The sequence below is a fragment of the Mauremys mutica genome, chromosome 11 (assembly GCF_020497125.1).
Source record: "Mauremys mutica isolate MM-2020 ecotype Southern chromosome 11, ASM2049712v1, whole genome shotgun sequence".
NCBI classification, from domain to species: domain Eukaryota; kingdom Metazoa; phylum Chordata; order Testudines; family Geoemydidae; genus Mauremys; species Mauremys mutica.
The window spans coordinates 12,983,075-13,003,853 of NC_059082.1; the positions used below are offsets into that span (position 1 = coordinate 12,983,075).

The following is a 20,779-nucleotide window of genomic DNA, read 5'->3' on the forward strand; positions in this document are numbered from 1 at the left end:
TCAAGGTATTGGTAACTATCCTCTCTGGGTTCTTATGCTGTACCCATCATCATTGAGTATGGATATCTTACAAATGTATTGATGTAAATACAACCTAGGCATAGCACCCAGATATCACAGTGATTGGCACCTTACATGTCTGTCTGTCTAGGTATTTGTATGTAAATAGGCCTTGATGACCAGTATTTGCTTTGCTAAGTTTTAAAACAACCAATTCAGGACTGAGCAGTCACAGTAAAAAAAAATTGCTTTAAAGAGCTCACTGTACATTTCACAGTGTCTTTGTAGCTTCATGCTTATGAAACTGTTAGCTCCAGGTCAGAAAACTTAAATTCCGCCTGCTGAGTTTATAAGATGTATGAGTCAAATAGTTTAGGATTTTTTCCCCTGCTTATTTCTTCTCAATCAAGGATACTGAGGGCCAGATCTCCTATTGAATCACCCATTGATTTTAGTAGAGGTTGAATCAGACCATACATGCAGAAATTAGCAGCAGCCCAGTGTGAAGGTGTGAAAACAAGCACTCGATATTTTGAAAGTGACTGGACCAGATTTTCAACCTCTGGTTCAGACAGATTGCTCTGCTCCATGTATTAGAGTGCAAGGGGTTGGGGCGGACGACATTCCGTGCAATAGATGGTCAGTGCAGTTGTCCTTATTGGACTGTTTCGGTTCTAGTCCTGCAAGAATTGAAGGAGGGGTGTAAAAGTGTCTTAGAGCTATCTTTCCCACCTTGGTACAGCTCATACTTAAGCCCAAGGTTTCTCTCAGTGTTAACTTGTATATGTAGCATTTTATCTCCCTCTATGCATTTAGTTTATAGCAGTGGTTCTCAAACTGAGGCTGCCGCTTATGTAGGGAAAAGCCCCTGGCGGGCCGGGCTGGTTTGTTTACCTGCCCCATCCGCAGGTCTGGCCGATCGCTGCTCCCACTGGCTTCGGTTCGCCGCTCCAGGCCAATGGGAGCTGCTGGAAGCAGCGCAGGCCGAGGGATGATAACACATGGCAACATAAATTCAGGTTTGCCCAAGCTTATGTCTCTGAGAAAAATCCATTGTGGTCATTTATTTGTGGTGTGGGGCCAACCTTCTCTCCCTTCAATACCAGCTTGCACCTAATCTTCCCTTGCAAATATTGGGCCCGATTCTCCTCTCAACAATTTCACACCTGTGTCTCGCCACAGAACCAAGGGAATTGCACCCAATTTACATCAATGTCAGGAAGAGGAAAATACCACCTAACGATGTCCTGTCCTACAAACAATGCTTGGAAAACAGATAGGGTGTTTGCAGCTGATCAAGAGACTTGTCATGACAGCATAACTTGCACTGAGTTGGATTAACATCATTATCTATTATTTTCTCTTTTTCTATCACAGTTAGTTGAATAAAATCACTGCAATTTCATTACAGATTAATATAATTATTTGTGATTTTTCCCCATTAGCCAGCCAGCTCCACCCTCTCTAGCCTGTGGCTTTTCCAAGGATTTAAACTGTTGTATTCTAAAACTAATTAATAAAAGTAAGTAATGAAAGGGTGCTACTGAAGGGAGACCTTAAGCCTGTGTAACACACAGACCTTCTGGGTGTGGTGTTGTGTCTCATCTAGTGGCACCAGGCTGGGTTGGGTAGGTGGGTATGTGAAATGAGTCTGCTCTACAGCCTTAGCTAAGAGCCAGTTGGCTTTCATGCAGTAGAGCAGGGGTGGGCAAACTTTTTGGGCCGAGGGCCAAATCTGGTGGGGAACTTGTATGTAGGGCTGGGGCAGGGGGTTGGTGTGTGCAAGGGAGTGCGGTGTGTGGGAGGGAGTGCGGTGTGAAGGAAGGGGCTCAGGGCAAGGGATTGGGGCAGAGGAGGGGTGTGGGGTGTATGAGGGGGATCAAGGAAGGGGGTTGGGGTGCAGGAGGAGTGCGGACTGTGGGAGTGGGCTCAGGGCAGGAGTGCAGGAGGGGTACAAACTGGGAGGGGGCTCAGGGCAGGGGGTTGGGATGCAGGAGGGGTGTGGGGTGTAGCAGGGGGCTCACAGCAAGGGATTGGGGTGCAGGAGGGCTGCGGAGTGCAGGAGGGAACTCGGCAGGGGGTTGGGGTGCAGGAGGGGTGCGGGGTGTGGCAGGGGGCTCAGGGCAGGGGGTGGGGATGCAGGAGGGGTGCGGGGTGTGGCAGGGGGCTCACAGCAAAGGATTGGGGTGCAGGAGGGAGCTCAGGGCAGGGGTTGGGGTGAAGGAGGGGTGCGTAGTGCAGGAGGGAACTCGGCAGGGGGTTGGGGTGCAGGAGGGGTGCGGACTGTGGCAGGGGGCTCAGGGCAGGGGGTTGGGATGCAGGAGGGGTGCGGGGTGTGGCAGGGGGCTCACAGCAAGGGATTGGGGTGCAGGAGGGGTGTGGAGTGCAGGAGGGAGCTCAGGGCAGGGGTTGGGGTGCAGGAGGGAGCTCAGGGCAGGGGTTGGGGTGCAGGAGGGGTGCGGCGTGCAGGAGGAGGCTCAAGGCAGGGGGTTGGGATGCAGGAGGGGTGCGAGGTGCAGGCAGGGGAGTTGGGGGCAAGGTGTAGGAGGGGTTCGGGCTCCAGCCTGGCGCTGCTTACCTCAAGTGGCTCCAGGGTGGCGGCAGCGCGCACCGGAGCCAGGGCAGGCTCCTTGCATGTCTGCCCTGTCCCCGGCCCCGCGCCACTCCTGGAAGCACTGTGGCCCCTGCGGGAGGGAGGATGGAGGGCTCTGCGTACACTGCCCTTGCCATGACTCCAGGTACCTCTCCCGAAGCTCCCATTGGCCGCAGTTCCCCATTCCCGGCCAATGGGAGCTCCAAGGGGCGGTGCCTGGAGGCAAGGGAAACGCATGGAACCCTCTGCCCCCCCCCCCGACCCCCCCAGGGACCGCAGGGACATGGTGCCGGCGGCACCGCAGGCCGGATCCAAAGCCCTAAGGGGCTGGATCCGGCCCGGGGGCCATAGTTTGCCCACCCCTGCAGTAGAGGTTCATGCGCTAAGCTCCAGAGGTCCCCAGTTCGATCCTGCCTGCCAACGACAAGGGTCTGTTGGTGTTTCACCTGCTTTTAGAGATAATTTAATATATTCTGTTTTTATAATACACTCAAGTATTCATTTAACTGCACTAACACAGGAAGAATGTTTATTATGCACCAATATAAAAATAAATAAAACTACTTGCATAAATGAATGCTCTCTACACTATAGAAAGCCAAAGCAGCAGCAGCAGCATTTGAGAGAAGATTGCTCGATGATCACAGAAACTGGGTGATCCAGGCATACTCAAAACAAAGGGCCGCCCTCTTAAACTTCCTTACCAGAGCCCCCTCTTCATCCTCATCAAAACCCAGCCCAAAGTTTACACTTTGTAGTGACTGAATATTGAAGCACTGGGCAGACAGGTGAGGCTGGTCACACAAAATCAGTCTCAGCTCTACCTTCTATTAGCCTCTGTCGCAACCTAGAGATTTTTATCATGGACATAGAACCATTATCAATCACTAACACTAATTCCCCGTCTTTCTGCTTCTTTAAGAGTAATGCTAGCAACAGGATGACAGACTGATTGCTACAAAAAATTCAAAGCCCTTCTTTCCCTCGGCACCCACACTGATCATAGCTTGTTGATTCTGAGCTGCCAGAGGCTTGCATCTTGATTTGCTAGGGTGGGAGCAGAGATAATATGGCACCATTTAGCGGCAGGAAATCTGCAGCATTCTCCATGGCCAGGGCTTCAGTATGCAGACTTTCGGGAAAAGGTCAGCAGGAAGCCAGGTATTTTTACATGCACCGGATTGAGCTTGCTTAAGACAATGAACGGATCAAGGAAGCACCTCCACTGCAATTAAAAAGGGTATCCCTGAGGGTTTGGTTTGTTTGTTTCTTGCTTTTTGCCGTAAGTATGGGACTGGAGTGTGGATATTGCAGAGTAGCAGCCAGCTCAATACCAAAGAGGACTCAATTAGGCCGACACCAGTGTGGATGTGCAAACGTTGGACTGTTAGATTTTTCTTCCAGGGAACATGCGTGCAGTGGTTTCCAGAATCTCAGAGCCAACATACTGCAGACATTTAATTTAAAATCCAAAGCAACTTAATACAGAAACCTCTGCGCAGAGTAAAAGAAAGAGGAGACATAAGAGTCTGCTAGACAAAAGGGACTGTTAAGTTACATTCTGCATCATGTGGGAACAATTAGTGACCACCAGCTCTTATTTCCTTCAGCTAAACACAGAGATCTTTCATTTTAAAGATCCACAATGGCGTCCCCCTCCCTTTTCCTGTGCTCATCAATGTGTCTCAGTGGAGTTCTCCAACATCCTTTACTGTACTCAGTAATGTTCCACTTCGCTGACTCCGTTACTTCTTCTCAGATAACTTTTTAAACACTGTCACTTTCCTCTTCTACTGCAGCTTGTGTCTTTTCAAAGAGTCACAAGACCTTCCCAGAGGGTTCGCACTTAAGCAGTAGATGATTAGGTCCATCTTCATCTTTCATTCCCATCTACCCGTCTCGCCGGGGAGTGCGTCAGTGTAAGACCTGAACGTGGGCCCTAGTGTTTCCTTTCCAAGAGAAGAGGAATGTTAAGTGTTGTTACGATCAGCAGCTGTCATAACAAATGCCATCAAACACTGGATTGTTGGCAAGACTCATGCACGTTAACGGTGCTATGTTGAATTGCAACAGAGCTCTGCAGGTTATACCTCACTGGCCATATAGTGAGACAGCAGTGAGTGCTCCTGCTTTAACCATACCTTAAATTCCCCAAAGGAGCAACTTATGAGTAATAATGACTAAGATATAATAGTTGGGGTCACTATAAGATGTTTTAATGGAGAAAGGTCTCATTTCCATTCTATTCTCAAGTATTCCCCTCCATTGCACACATTTATCTTGACATCAGGAAGAGGGAACCAGATAATTTTAGCTTTAATTTCCTTGAAAATCTCTAGTGGTTTGGTTTCCTTCTTTATTATTTTCACATTGTCTTAAATTTGCAATTAAAGTTTCCAGGTTTCTCTATTTTATTTTTTTAAATATCCCATCCTTTGAGTTCTGCCTTACAACTCAGAGCAGGATATGACTGCGCAAAGAGACTATGGCCCTACCGTTAATCTATTCATTTACATTCAGCTGATATTTTATTAAGTACTTAGGATACCCGAGTGTTAATCAGTACTAGAAAAAAGATTTGAAATGTCTAATGGAGAACAAATATAGTTGAACAAAAGTTACTTGAGAATTTTTCTGATTTTTAAATAAGATACTATTTTACTTCAAATGTTTTTCCCATTTGATTAATATTCAGCAATTGTGCAATGAGTTTTAAATTAAACAAATGCAAACCTTAGCCCTGCCCTCACATTCATGAAGATATCCTGGGGTCCTTATTATTTCATCTGAGGAATTTACACAAATCACTGGAATTAATTTTTAAGTGAATTAAAATTATGATGGAAAGTCACAGACACCACTTGTATATTCCTGGACCAGAAACTGAGGGAAAGGCCCAATTATGGATACTCCTTCCCTGGAAAAAAAAAAGTAAGATAATACCTTATGTTTTCAAGACCCTCCATAGCCAGTAACAAAGCTTACCATCTAATAGGACATGCATGAAGGGGAATTCAATAATGGAATTTTCAGTATGGTTCCATAGACATGCAATAGGTGTTGCATTGGGGGGTTTCTCAAATCAAGGCAGTAGAGGAACGTAAAAGCCATTCCACAAGTTATCCAGAAAGGACTATTGGCCAAATCCTGCAATGATTTGCACACGTCCTCTAGATTTGTCAGTGAAAGCCTACGTATCGGTTCCAAAGAGATTCTGGTTTGACTTGGAAGAATATTGCCATGGTATTTAGCGATCTCTATTTTGATGCTCTCAATTGTGAAATATATGCATGTAAATCCAGGAATGGGTAGATTCAACTTCTCTGTATTGGACACATCCTATCAACCTTGCTGCCACATTTGTTCCTGCAGAGTTAAATCAGAAACTTAGAAAACCCCAATTTCTAACCAGTGCATATTTACTAGGTCTATATAATGTTTGCAGGCTTTACTAAACCATTTAATTATATACTGCGCATCAGTGTTTCCCAGGTATTCAATACTTATGAATGGGACAGTGCCAATCCCTTCCTCTCACCCACATCGCCTCACGGCTAGTGTGTGTATGTTTAATATGAAATGTCTTGTGTTTTTCATTGTAACCGTCACTTAGACTGGTTGCATGCATGTGAAATCTGAAATATTTATAGGGCTTCTGGTTCCCACTCTATCTTGGATTCTTCTGTGTCCCTCATTACCATAGTATCTGAGCATCTTTATTGTATCTCCTCACAGTGCACGCCGGACGTGCAATGGTGATATGCTCGTTCTATAAATGGGGAACTGAGGCACAGAGTGACAAGTGACTTGCGCAAGGTCTCAAAGGAAGTGGAGCTGGGAATTGAGCCTGGGTCTCCCGAGTCCAAAGCTAGCACTGTAAACACTGGGTCATCCTTCCTGTCCACTCAAGCAGGATCTCACACTGATCTTGGAAAATGATGGTGGTCATTTCTTTAGCCGCTTAAAACAAACACACATCCTATCACTTTGTGAGACAGTTTTGAGATTCATTTGGCCCAGAAGGCAACTGGAAAGCCGTAGAACATTAAGGCTGTTTGTTGTATGTATCTGTATTATAGTAAGATTTAGCCAGGACATCAGAGCAGGATGCCTAATGCTTTTCCAGGGTGCCTAATGCTGATTTTTTTTACTTCTGTGACTTTACCAGCTGGCTCTGCTGTGGCACTGGCCAGTCAAGAGGTGGCAGATGTCATAATCTAGTTCCAAACCCCCCTTTCTGACGTTCTCTACATGTAGTGACAGAGAGCGCTGAAGAGTGATAAAATATTGCATCTTCTCTTTCTTCTCTCTGCTAAGGCCCACGGATCCATTACAATGGATATTTCAGTCTGCTTGCAGCTTCGGGACGGAACCAGACCTCTAGTGTCAGTCACTGGCAGCAACATAATACCCTGCCCCCAGAAGTTCCCTGCGGTTGTCTCTGCCTCCCTGGCGGCTGCCCCAGCCCTCCCTGCTGCATAACTTTCCAAAGAGAAAGGCCAACCTTTTATTTCAAATGACCCACTGTTTGTCTCGGTCGTGTCTAATTCCCAGCCAAATCCCAGGACTGCGTTTGACTTTTGGGGAGGTGGTTCTCCTCGGCTCCATTTCCCTGTCTGAAGTGTTTGCAGCAGCTGAGGCCCTGCCAGCTTCTGAGACAGTTCCTCAGAGCTAGACCAAGAAAATCCAAAGGCAAAAGGAAACAGGTGGACATTGGCACCCAGAGATGTGGTGGTGTCTCACTACAGGGAATGTCCCATGCCCTACAGCAGGATAAATCATTGTGCTTTTTCCTCACAGTATAGTTAACACAATCTGTAATTCAGGGAAGTTGAACTAAATTAATCAGGTGGTGGGGGCTGTCTCAAATGGTGGGCACTACTGGGGTGTGGGGAATTCCCTTGCTGCCAGAGACTGACAGGTCTTGTTCTGCCCCCAAGCCTCAAGTAGGCCAAAGTACCCATGGCAATGGAGCTGTGGACCTTAATATGTTGCTTTCTCAGTGCTGGAAAGTGAAAATGGCCCTATAACCTTCAAGTCAGCACAGTGCCACTGGTGGGAATGTCCAGACAGGTCTCCATGCAGCAAGAGCACTATGCACTTAAAGCAGGAGCAGTGCACTCCCTAAAATGGCCTCACTGTTGACATTTACTTACTTTCTGCCCTTTCAGATAAATCGTGAAAGCTGGTGTTCAATAGAGCCATGTTCAGATCCTCCGTTGTTGGAGCCGACGCAAACTCACGAATCTAGAGGTAAGTAGAATGCTGTGCACCTAATCCCTTCGTTGAAGGAGCTGATGCACGAGTCTTTTTTCCTTACAATTAACCTTCTACCGTGGGATTATCCTTCTTTCCTTCCTTTTCTCTCTCTCTCCTCTTTCCCATCCCCATGCACAAATGGGAGAAAAGGACACATGTAATTATTAGCCCATTGTTCCAGTGCTTATATGACTGGTACTGAGACATCCAGTTACATAGCCTATCTTCTCATGATGCAATTCTGTGTTAAAATATTTCACTCGCTCATTTGATCCATAAATAAAATTTAGAAGCACATGGGTATATAGATTATAGCCAGGACTTTGAAAACGAGTGCCCCAAATTAGATTCCTAAATCTATATTGAGACACCTAAAGCCTGATCTTTCAAAAGTACAGAGCACCCAGTAGCCTCCATTGATTCCCAGGATTCACGGAGAAGGTGGTTCAGAGCCATCTTTCCCAACCCCGCCCCCTCAGCTGTGCTGAGCTTATGGTCATTTATGCTGTTTAATATTTGCCTTTCCTTCCACGTGGATGGAAAAACTAGCCTGGCCTGTTTCAGGGTGCCTTGATATCCCAGATAAAAGGGAACATTTCCTGTCTTCTAATAAGTGTATTTAAAAGTTGGAGTAGTTTATCTGCTCCCTTAATGATGGCTTTGAACTGGGCTTTTCTTCCAGCGGCCATTTCTTGCTTTGTTTTCATTAAAGAAATTACACTTGAGGGGTTGAGATGTGGAGAAGGAAGGGTATTACCTTGTTTTCAGTGATGAGTTGGAAGATAAGGGTTAACTCACCTGAGTGTACATTATTGGCTAACAGCAACACTCTGGTTAGTGCATTAACATTCTGCCTCTGCGTCCTGCTGAATAATGCACCTAGACGTGCACTGTTTTGTCATGACACCCCTCACATCAGATCCTGGAGTGAAGTAGCAAGCTGTCTGGTTGATTCTGGGCATGCTGACCAAGAAACATGTTGAGTGAAGTATCCATTGCAAATTAGTATTATATGTAGGTCAGAAATTTTGTAACGGCATTTCTTTTTATCAAAAATCACAGAGCAGTCATAAGTAAAAGTCACGGATTTAGTGACGGCTCCATGATTTTTTTTTGTTTGTTTGGTTGGTTTTTTTTAAAGCCCTGACAAATGAACCACCCCAGCACTGCAGCCCTGTTCCCTGTTTTGGGCCAGGTGAGGAGGGGAGGTGGAGAGGGAGCTAGAGAGCAAGCCCACTCCAAACTCACTGGCCGCACAGAGATGGGAGATCACTGTGCACACACACGCGCGCACACACACACACACACGACAAGGATTCAGCGGTGAGGCTGCACCCAACCCTGACACAGCGCAAGGAACGGGCCTGCCCCAGAAACACCCCAGGGCCCTGCCCCTCCATATCAGGTGTGGGCAGGCATGCTCAGCAAGGCAGGATCCAAGTGTGGAGGGGCTTAGTGGGGGGGGGACAGGTGTGGGTTGAGAGGGTTCTGTGTGGGGCAATCTGGATGTGGGCAGCTCAGTGGGGAATCCAGGTGTGGGGGGATCTGGTTGCACAGGGGCTTGTTGGGGTGTTCTAGGTGCAATGGTTATGGGACACTGCAGGGGGGTCCAGGTGAAGGTGACTGGGGCTCAGCTGGAGGAGCAGGGTGTAGGGGGGATAGAGCTCGGTAGGGGGGTCCAGGTGTGGGGGGAGTGGGTCTTGTCGGGGGGGTTCTGGGTGTGTGGGGGGTGAGACTGGGTGTGAGGATCTGGATATGAGGGGGTCTGAATGCACAGGTGTTGGGCAGATACAGGAGCAGCTCCCTGTATAGTGATCCCTCCCCCTGCAGCTGAGGAGCGATGGTTGCAGGAAGTGGGGGGCAGGGGAGGGGGGAGTTTGCAGAGCTTCCTACAGCTGGGGAGAAATCTGGAGGTGGATCTGATGCGGCCCCGGATGCTGTGCAAAGGAAGAGAAGGTCCCGTCCTCCCCAGCCCAGACGGGACTAGCAGCTGAGCCCAGTGCAGGGTAGGAGCCACCAGCCATGTCTTCCCCAGTCTGCCCCCAACACCACAGTGGTTTACCTCTCTGCCAGTTGCCCTGGGCACCCGAAACATACCGCTGGGGCGGGTTGCATGACTGCTTTTGTGGCTTCCCTTTGCTTCCCCATCCTAAAGTCATTTTTCTGCGGGGAAGCAAAGAAATCTGCAGGGCACGTAAATTCTGCACATTTGCAGTGGCACAGAATTCCCCCAAGAGTATAGTATGGAGTTGAATCCATCAAATTTGATGATAGAGCTGGAGCTCACTTAAATTTTATAGGATCATTAAAAACAACCACCTATACAAAGGTTCTCATTTAATATTAATTCTTCTAAAAAAACATATAGGTTGCTTGAATACATTGAGAGCTATGGTTTTTCCTATGGATCTCAGTGCAAGCATTCAGTTAGAAAGCTATGCCTTCTCCCTCCTTTACCTCTCGCCCACTTTGAGGGGATGATGCTGTGGTAATTCCGTGCATTGAACTGCTTGGAGTTTTCCTTCCCATGGGCTTTTAGTTTGATTTGTATTTGTCTCCATATGATGCACATAAAAATGCACCCAGTGTCATTTTATTTTCATATGCATTGACATGGAGAGAGAGACACACACATACCTGTATGAGCAGAGTTAAACTATAAATCATGTATGCACAGTAAATACATGACGTATATGTGATGAGAGTCATCTGTCTAGTTCTGTTAAGGTATTGTCACAGTGTCGTCACCAGGGCTTATCAGATCATGGTGTAAGAATGTGGAGTCCCAAATTGTGCAACATGTGTACAGTTTAAAAAAAATCAATAAATAAGTGCCCTTGAAAAGGGGAGAGAATTATTCCAAACAGCCTTTGGATTTGGAAAGGTCTCAGCACAGCTGGGATGAGGTATGTGTCATGTTTCTCCTCCCCCCATTGTTTCTTGAAAGAAAGAAACTCCTTCCTCTTCCACCCTCTCATGCTCCTCTCTTGGCCCTGCAATCCCATTTAATGCCTGTTCTGATCTATTTTCTGGGCGAGGTATCCGTCCATTGGCGAATCTGGAGCTTTCCTGTGAATTTTCCATCAGAACGTCGCTGGGCCTGTTTGTTTTTCCGTCTGGAATGTGGACATGCTTTGTTAAACTGCCAGCTGGATTGTTTGGGATGTTGGCTCACAGTCTGTTACAGCTTCTCTTTTTTTCCTCCCCCCCCACCCCCCCAATTGTGGAAAAGAGGTTCAGATTTTCCAGGTTACTGAAAGGGGAGAAGGAATGGAGAACAGCCACACCTAGTACAAGAAGAACTTTTCCTATTCTCTGTGGTTTGGAAACTCTTCTCTGGAATATTGGTGTTTCCAGTCTTCTTTTCTTTCTTGAGCGTAATTACAGTACGACAGGGAACATCTTTATCTCCACTAGTGGAAAGCAGTTCTTCTTCGAGTGATTGCTCATGTGTATTCCACAGTAGGTATGCGTGCTCGCTGCGTTCACCGGTGCCGTAAGTTTTTTCCTTATTAGTATCCGTACTGGGGGAGCACCGCGGAGACCCCTGGAGTGGCACCTGTATATCGCGCTGTAAGGGGAGCCACAGGCTCCCTCGACCCTCAGCTCCTTCTTGCCGCCAGTGAAGGTAGTCGGAACTTTGTGCTCCAGCTCCGCCGCAGCCTTTTTCTTCTCAACCTTAGTGGTACCATTCGTGGATCGTTTCTTCAGTTGTTAGAGTGGGCTCGGGGCATGCCCCGTGCCCCAGGATTCAAGTTGTGTGACTCCCGTCGCCATTCTATGCCTAGGAGTGACCCACACGCTGAGTGTCTCCACTGCCTGGGTGAGACTCACATCAGCGACCGTTGTAAGTTCTGCAGGTCGTTCAAGCCAAGGACTAAGAAGGGGAGAGACATTGGACTTCGAGCTCTCCTGATGGAGTCAGCGCTGGCCCCAATGCCGGCACACCGATCGGACTCGGCGCTGGCCGCCGCGTCGTCGGTGCGGAGTGAGGCCCCTTTAACCAGTCGGCGCTGCTCTCCCTCCAAAAAGCAAAGAAAGGGCCCTACCTTGCAGCGGCGCCGTGACAAGGAAAAGGGGGAGGTTGGTCCCGCGTTGGGCAGCTCTCAGTCCGCCCCGGGCTCAAGGCCTCCGACTCGTGTGGAGCAGAGCAGCCCGGCACCATCGGCCCGTGCATCCCCACCGGTATGGATGCCGTCGAAGCCGGAGGCGATGCAGGCTGCGAAGGACATTATGAGCCTGCCAGTCCCAAGCAGGCAGCCGGGCATGGGCCCCAGGTCTCGTGGCAAGCCTCCATTGGGTGCCCACCAGATCTCTCCAGCTAGCCGCAGTTCCCACTCTGAGGATCACTCCCCGCACCGCTCGGCACGCAGTGGCCGCTTGTCTTGCAGCTCCTACGCCTCTTGGCGGCCACCCCTGGGCTGCCACTCCGCCTGGACCTCCTCTCCCAGGACGAGGGCCACGTCCTCCATCCCAATCTATCCATGCTCCACCTGACAGCGTGGCTGCTCCGTGGCTAAACAAGGATGAGAACAGGTGTTCGGAGCAGGTAAGGCGAGTCCTCCTGGAAAGCAGGAAGCTGTCCATGTGTTGGATGTACGTGGCGAAGTGGTCCAGGTTTGCCAGGTGGGCGAGTGAGAGGGGTATCTTCCCCTCCGCCCCGCCTCTCCAGCTTATCCTGAACTATCTCCTATCCCTTAGGGCCCAAAGACTGGCACCTGCCTCAGTCAGGGTGTACCTGGCGGCCATATCAGCCTTCCATCTGCCGGTACAAGGGCATTTGGTCTTCTCCCACTCGATGACCTCCCGTTTCCTGAAGGGCCTTGACCATTCGTTTCCGTACGCTAGACCCCACGTGCCACAATGGGACCTAAACCTGGTCTTGGCCCGACTCACGGGACCTCCCTTTTAACCCCTGGCCACGTGTTCCTGGTCTGACCTCTCATGGAAAGTGGCCTGCCTTGTAGCGATCACATCGGCCCGACATGTCTCAGAACTTAGGGCCCTCACCTCAGAACCCCCCTAAACGATCTTCCACAGGGATAAAGTCCAGCTCCGCCCACACCCGGCGTTCCTCCCGAAGGTGGTCTCTGCCTTCCATATGGAACAGAGCATCTTTCTTCCCATGCTCTGTCCTAAGCCCCATTCCTCTAACGAGGAATACCACCTCCACACGCTCGATGTGCGTCGGGTGCTGGCTTTTTATCTGGATCAGATCAAGCCGTTCCGGATATCCTCGCAACTTTTTATTGCCTCGGCCGAGTGGGTGAAGGGGCAGCCTATCTCCACCCAGCAGCTTTCTCGCTGGATCGCTTCGTGCATACGCACGTGCTATGATCAGGCAGGGGTGCCCCCGCCACCAGTCATTAGGGTGCATTCTACGAGGGCTCAGGCCTCATCAGCGGCCTGTGTAGCCCATGTCCCTATCCAAGACATTTGTAGGGCGGCCACTAGGGCCTCACTTCACACATTTACTTCTCATTACGCGATTGTCTCCCAGTCTGGGAATAACGCTGGGTTCGGCAGGGCGATACTTCGTCCCAAACTATCGTGAACTCCTACCCATCTCCAGCAGATATTGCTTGGAATCACCTACTGTGAAATACACATGAGCAATCACTCGAAGAAGAAAGGACAGCTACCTGTTCTGTAACTGGCATTCTTCGAGATGTGTTGCTCAGGTGTATTTCACACCCCGCCCTCTTTCCCCTCTGTTGGAGTTGTCCGGCAAGAAGGAACCGAGGGAGCCCGTGGCTCCCCTTTTCGTGCGAGGCGCCATCCCAGGGGTCACCACGATGCTTCCCCAGTACGGATACTGCTAAGGGAAAAACTTCTGGCACTGGTGCACGTGGCGAGCACGCACACCTACTGTGGAATAGACATGAGCAACACATCTCGAAGAACGCCAGTTACGGAACAGGTAACTGTCCTTTTTCTAGGGAAGCATTCGCTGTATCTGAGTGCTCTCAAAGGAGCATTTTTTTCATTCTCTTTGAACTTTCCACTATTCTTCTTTTGCACAGCTATCAAGTTGTCTCCGTTTCCCACTAGCCATGGGACACAGATGGAAATAGGTGGAACCATGCTGTTCCTAGATGTAATGGCTCAGTGCTGGTGCCAGGGGCGGATGGTTGGCTGTTTAGCGCTCTCTCCCCACCACCACCACCAAAGGCCAAGCATGTCACTACCACAACATAGTCATCTCTCAGTAGACTATACAGTGAAGCCAGCCTTCATTTTGGCATCTCTTCTCCTGTCACATACTCAGTGAGTGAACTCCCCTCGCTCAGCTGAGAAGTACTGAGTTTACATGTACTATTTAGCTAGAGTTGAATTTTTAATTAGGACCATGTGAACATGGGCTCGTGGGAGACCTTTGCAGTGCAATCTGCTTGGAAGTTGTTTCCTCTGACAGTCCTTATCCCATGGGCTGAGTTTTGTGCAGAGGCTGGCAACAGCTGGTGCAATATTTGTATTACTGTAGCACCTAGGACACCTACTTATGGTCTAGGACCCCTGTTGTGCTAGGGGCTGTACAAACACAGGAGCAATAGATGGTCCGTGCCCCAAGAGGCTTACAGGTGAAGTAGAGCTGCCATGGGGGAGAGGAGGCCTGTTGCAGATAGAGATAAAGGTGGCTTATGGCTACTCTCCCCACCCCAAGCCCACCTCAGCTATACAGAGTGTACATATGACACAGCTGAGGGTTGAGCACAATAAATGTAATTTAAAAGTGAATAAACATTTCATTCAAGCAGATACCATCAAAATGTGTTTATCTGCCTAGGTTAGGCCCGGATGAAGATATTTAGTTTAAAATATTTTGATGGAAAATTTATTTTTTGCTAAAATGAAAATGTTCATAGAAAGTGCCTGCTTTTCTCAACTATTTTCATTTTTTTTCATTAAAAGAATAGAAACTAAATTGTTCGGTTTTTGGCTAAACATTTTTTGGTTGCCAAAGGCTGAAGATATTTTGATTTTCAGGTTTTGGGTTTTTCTATGAAATGTTGACATTTTGCACTGAAATATCAACAAAAACTAAAGTTTGTTAGTTTTTTAAAAAATGATGTAAGGGAGATAATTCCTTTCAGACCAGCTGTACTCTAAGTGAAATGGATTTATTTTTAATTTATAAAATGTCTCTAACGATCAAAGTTCCAGGTGCAAGTACAAAATTTAAAAAAACATATGAATTCTGAATAACTTAATCTGTTAAGAGAGCATACCTTTCTCCAAAACAAAGTAAACTCTTTCACCCCTGGTAGGAGATGTGGGAATCATCCTCAAATTCTCCTGCTCAGCACTAAAGAAATCCTAACCTTGGCTTTAAAGAATTAAATGGAATTGGCTTTCATCTTTTATATTGAGAAAGAGGAGCACACATTTCACTTACATATGCTTTACGCCTGCTGAATATGGGCCTAATTCTGCTCTCATTTAAGTCAATGGCAAGCCCCTTATTGAGTTCAATGGAGTCAGAATTGGTCCCCAAATGTATATTGTATATGTACTGGCAGTGTATACTACAGGTACAAATATATATTTTACATGGCATGTCTATTTTACATACGGTTACCTGATGTCCCGTTTTTAAAGGGACAGTCCCGTTTTTGGGGACTTTTTTTATATAGGCACCTATTACCCCCCACCCCCTGACCCATTTTCTCACAGTTGCTATCTGGTCACCCTAATTTTACACAGACACACTTATGCCACGTAAGGTATATCTACACAGCAGCTGGGAGGGCGATTCCCAGCTTGGATAAACGTACATGCACTAGCTCTGCTTGCTACGAATAGCATTGTGGCCACAGCGTCACAAGCAGCGGCTTGGGCTAGCCACGCGAGTATGTACCCAGGGGTTCGGACGGGATTGTACTTGTGCAGCTAGCCCAAGCTGCTGCCTGTCATGCTGTGGCCACACAGCTAATTTTAGTGCACTAGCTCAAGCAAAGCTAGCGCTTGTACGTCTACCTGTGCTGGAAATCACCCTGCCGCATTCTGTGTAAACATACTCTGAGAAGTGCTAAAGAAGGAGTTCTGAACTGTTGACTAAAATGTTAAAAACCTGCTCTGACTTTCTGGGAGGTGCACACAGAGTGTGACACAAACACTTGTTTGTAAAGTGGGTTGCACACTTGTGGCCTATGTAAATAAGTCAATAGCAATTAGCTGACATGACCAGTGCTGCTGTCCACAACCAATTTGCAGGTGTGATGCCCCCTCTAATGATTTTATTGAATTTGTTTTTGTACCTCATGCAGCAAAAATGAGAGGCGGATGCATGTGACTGCAGAAGAAAAGGCCAGGTTGTAACTCATTCTGGTGTTTTGTTGTTTGTTTCCCCAGAATGTGAAAATTTCCTGGAGGATGGGCTGAGGGGAGACTGTGCCTCATCGCAGGGTGTCCTGAAAAGTGAAACTGGAAGCGAGTCTGAACTCTTCCCCTTGCCTGGCGATGGGATGGATGACATCGTCTTTGGAAAGGTAGGGCTGTCTCAGAAGGCCAGCTTACTGCTCTGGGGGCCTGATTTTAACGCCCCTCCCCAGGCAAAACTCCCATTGATTTTGTGGGAGTGCTGCCTATATAACGACTGGTGATAGGTAACTGGAAATAGATGAAGAGAGAGGAAGGATCAGACCCCTTGTGTACAGCTACAATGATGATCAAGAGGGACATGTTTGCTGTGGTTTTGCACAATGTTTAATGAACCCTGTTGGAAATCAATAAAAGGGGATAATTTGATTTTAACTTTCTGCAGATAGATCAAACACAATCGGAAGAGTTGAAAAAGGACACTTTCTTTCAAGGTCTCTAATAAGGGTTGCACAGAGGCTATGAAATCCAGTGTTACAAATGTTACATTTTCTCCTACAAACAGAGACCTGCAAAGCACTGAGCTTTCCATTGGCCTCCTCGGCACTGTATACTATTGTTGGTTGGAGAACCAGTGGTATTCCATCACTTCAGTGAGAGTATGTTAAAAGGAAGAAAACACTCACTCTGGATACTTAAGGCCAATTGAACAGTGCAGAGTGGCATGGTTACATTGCCAGGCAGTAGCAATAAAGTGACAGTGATAGCTCTAGTTCTTGGATGTTTCTCAGTGCTTCCAGTTTGCTAATGGGGGGCCCAAAAGTCCTGAGTGTCATCATTGGCCTGATGAGGAGGAGGAGGGTGAAAACCAAGATACAAGATCAGACTCTTAAAGGAGAGTTGCTTTGTTTCAGAATTTGCCTTGGGCTACTGCTTCCTGGACCAGGACAGCCTGGTATATCTTGAGAAGCAGAAACCACCCACCCTCAAATACTTCCAGTTCATAATGTTAAGCTGCTTGCCGTCTCCCACTCTGCCTGATGAAAGGATAAGCATAGCAGATGGCTGAAAGGGCGCCTCAGGAAAAAATGCTCCAGAATGAGAAGGCTCGCTAGGCTCCTGTGAACAACCATCACAGAAACCTTGGCACAAGCTGTGTGTGTATATGATGAAGCTTAGAATTCTGCACAGATTATTATTTATCATCTGTAGCCATCCCCTGCTTACCTGCTGCTCAGACATGTGTTTCCTGTCTTGAGCAACTGGAAGTCGGGGCAATTTGCATGCAAACTTCTAGAGAAATGCATTTAACAAATTGAATTTCTCTTTGGTTAAATCAAGTCAGATGATGGCGAACGTTTTCCAGGACAATGGGAAAGACCCCAGCCTGGACTAAGTGATCTCATGTGCTGTAAATGCACTGGAAAGTCACCCGTGATGAATGTGGCAGGGCGTGGATCTCACCAGCCTCGCCCTTTCCCATCTCACTCGCGAAATGGGGGCGGGGAGACTTGCCTCTATACGGGGCTTTCCTTCAGGCAGAGCAGAGCATTGTCTCCGGTTATCCCATTCAGGGAGTTACAGAGTTCAGCATTGCTCATTATGTGAGTCTGATCTTAATAATTGTGTTTGTGGAGGTGGCGGTGGGAGTTAAAGTAAATAATGGCAAAACGTTTTACGTTTCCCCTCAAGTTACAGGGTGTGTTTCCCAAAATATAACCCACAAAAATGAAGACTCAAAATGACATAGTAATCCAAAATGGCAGGAGTGTCACAGGGGAAAGAAGCATCAAGGTGCGGGGAAGTGTGCATGTGGGGTATATGATTCTTTGATGGCTTTGTTACAGTAACAGGGCAGGTACGGAGAACATTGTTTCATTTGCAGAATGGAAAGCTCTTATCAAATCAGTGTTGTGAGTCTTTCCCACCCTGCAGTGGTTCCCATCTAGAGATGGGTAAAACTGAAAAGATTTAGCAATTTAGTCTGGAAGCTTATTCAAAGCTGAAATGACTTAGTTGACCTCTGCCTTACAAGCACTTTTGTCTCCGCTCTGCTAACGCTCCAAATCTAAACAGAAGAGTTCCCTTTTCCCTGTCTCTCTCCTTCCTATATGTCTGACACCTCTTTACTACGTTTGTGCCTCCATCCATTGTATATTTATAAATACCAGAAGCTTTCATCAATACCATCAAGCTTTCAGTAGCTTTTTCTGGTTTTCATTCATCTTTTTTTCCCAGGGTCCCAATTAGAGATGGGAAAGATGAGTTTTTAAAAGGAAGTGGTTTTTGAACATTCATTCGAATGAGTACTGACCCCAATCAGATGGCAGCTGTGGCCCTTTTTGCTCACTTTTCACAAATGTTAGTACCAGCACGTTGTGTCCATAAAAAAGTTTTCAAAATGGAAAACGCTGTGAATATTGCCGTATTTCAGAGAAACGATGGTGAGAATATGCATTTACACAAGTCTTGATGTTTGAATGGCCATCTTAAAGTGTTTGTGGGTTTGGGAGTCGTCCAGCTCTGGAGCACTGCCAAGATCATGTAACTTAGGTGACCAAAGACACAGCATAAATAGAGAGCTATTCATAGCAAATCCTGAGTGGTAGTCACAGCAAATAGTTGATGAATGACCCGTAATGTTCACGAAACCCATTCAGCAAATGATTCTGAATTACAAATCTTATAAAAATCAGAATCTGCTCACTGCCCTGCTTCTTGTCAGGTTTGTACATGAACAGCAAGGAGTTAAATTCATTAAATATATCCTAGACCACTCTCCCAATTTGAGTCCCAAATGTTGACGAGTTCTGGTTTAGGAATTGAAGACTAATTTGTGCAGGGGAGAGAGACTATCAAAATACAGGCAGGTCGGGCTAGGAATTCTGTGATATGCACACCAGTTCTTACATATCAGGGTCTGTGTTGTTAAACTTATAGGAAATACTGTGGAAAAGGAGCAGGAATTAAAAAAAAATAGATTGAAAAATCGAGTGGAAAGTGGAGAGATTGAAAAACCAATTCAGAATTAATTTAAAAAAGGAGTGTCGGAGAAAAACTTAATTGGCTTCCACAGGAGTAAAGAAGAGAGAGAGAAATCCTAGCGCTCAAGCACAGCATATACTGTAGGACTTCTTATAGCCTGTCTGTCTTAGAGGTAGTTCTGTCCCTAGTAACTAGCACAGGCGTCCCTTTATCGAGGTCAATATTGTTTTAATTGAATTGCAGTGGAGTGGGGGGAAGAGGAATTTATTTAAACTATAGAAAAAAAAAGTTTATGAACTACTTGTGTGAACAACAGCAAAAAATCCTAAATAAAACAGAAAGCACGTGAGGGTCTCAAAACCTCGAGCCCTTTGATTTTGCCCATTCCTGATTATTATTTATTGTAAAGTGCTTGTTTCTCCTTTGGATGGAGTTACACTTGAACTGCTTGCTGCAGCAGCTGTTTGCTGTATGAAACATCCATTCTTCATAGCAAGAGTTACTATACAAATACTCAGTGAAGTGAATGATAGCAGTGGCTGGAAATCCAATATTAGTTGTTTAATATAGTCAGGAAACTGTAGGCAGAGCAGGCCTATGGCTATATGGCGCCTCCTGTGAACATCAGAAATTCTTGTAGCCTCCACAAGATTGTTAACATTTCATCCATTTTAAGCCCCGCTCCTGTTCAGGCTTAAGTCCTCTGAGCAGTCAATCTCTGCGAGATGCCTGGGACCGCACCTGACTATGTATATATATATGTATATGTTCTCATGACTATGTGTTTTACCCATCTTCCATATTGTTCTGATTGGCACATGCAGGGTTGAGCATCACGTGCCAAAGAAACAAGAGCTCCTCAGTTAGAGACCCTATCATCAAAGCACGACTTGTTTCTTCAGATACTTGGCAGTTGCTGGCATCCAAGAGTCATTTAGACAATGAGCCCTAAGACTCCAGCAAAATGTCAGGCTCTATTCCAGTGTTTATTCCCATAGCCTAGTCATCCTCCTCCTCCTTCTCTAGAGAGCTCTCTGTGCAGTAGGCAGATATTGCAACATTCTCTTCTGTGAATGATTAATGCTGTCTAAGGCCATTTCCTGTCGTCTGTGTAACTCTGTCTTCCTGGGGCATAACTGGTATTGCTTGCTCATCTTAGCTTTTAAGCTCCCATTGACACTTCAAGTCACCATGCAGCTTGTGAACCTGCCCTTGCAGATATTATTAAGCAGATGACCTCTGTGAGCCAGAGGTCACACCTGAGACTGTATTCCTTATCTTTTTGAGCCACACAACAGTCTAACAATTTAAGCTGTGGTACACTGGAAAAGGAAGAGAAATCCTATGGAGTATTTCCTAAAGCTTTCAATCTTGCACAGTCGGTGATATATAGTGATGTACAGTGATCATTGTCACGAGTAGATCTGTTGGCCTTCACTTCCCAAAATGCTAATATGAGTTAGGATTCTCCTAAAGACTTCCTCCTGGGTTATGGCCCCATCTCACTAACTTTTTTACCTTCATCTATGATCTCGTTCTTTCCCCAGAATCTTCATACTCCCCTGAACAACAGCACAAAAGAAACAAAGGAAACTGTTTCTAATTTTAATGTTAAGACCCTCC

At 46.8% G+C, this 20,779-nt stretch overlaps 1 protein-coding gene across 2 annotated transcripts in view; it reads left to right on the plus strand.

The window, feature by feature from the left end:
* Positions 1–20,779, plus strand: part of AKAP13 (A-kinase anchoring protein 13) — a 123,163-nt gene that overhangs the window by 14,126 nt on the left and 88,258 nt on the right. For both annotated transcript variants that reach the window (XM_044978947.1, XM_044978946.1), the window contains exons 2-3: positions 7,765–7,846; positions 16,205–16,341. In XM_044978947.1, coding sequence (XP_044834882.1) covers positions 16,318–16,341 — 24 coding nt within the window. In that variant the 5' untranslated portion in view covers positions 7,765–7,846; positions 16,205–16,317. The remainder of the gene's footprint in view (positions 1–7,764; positions 7,847–16,204; positions 16,342–20,779) is intronic.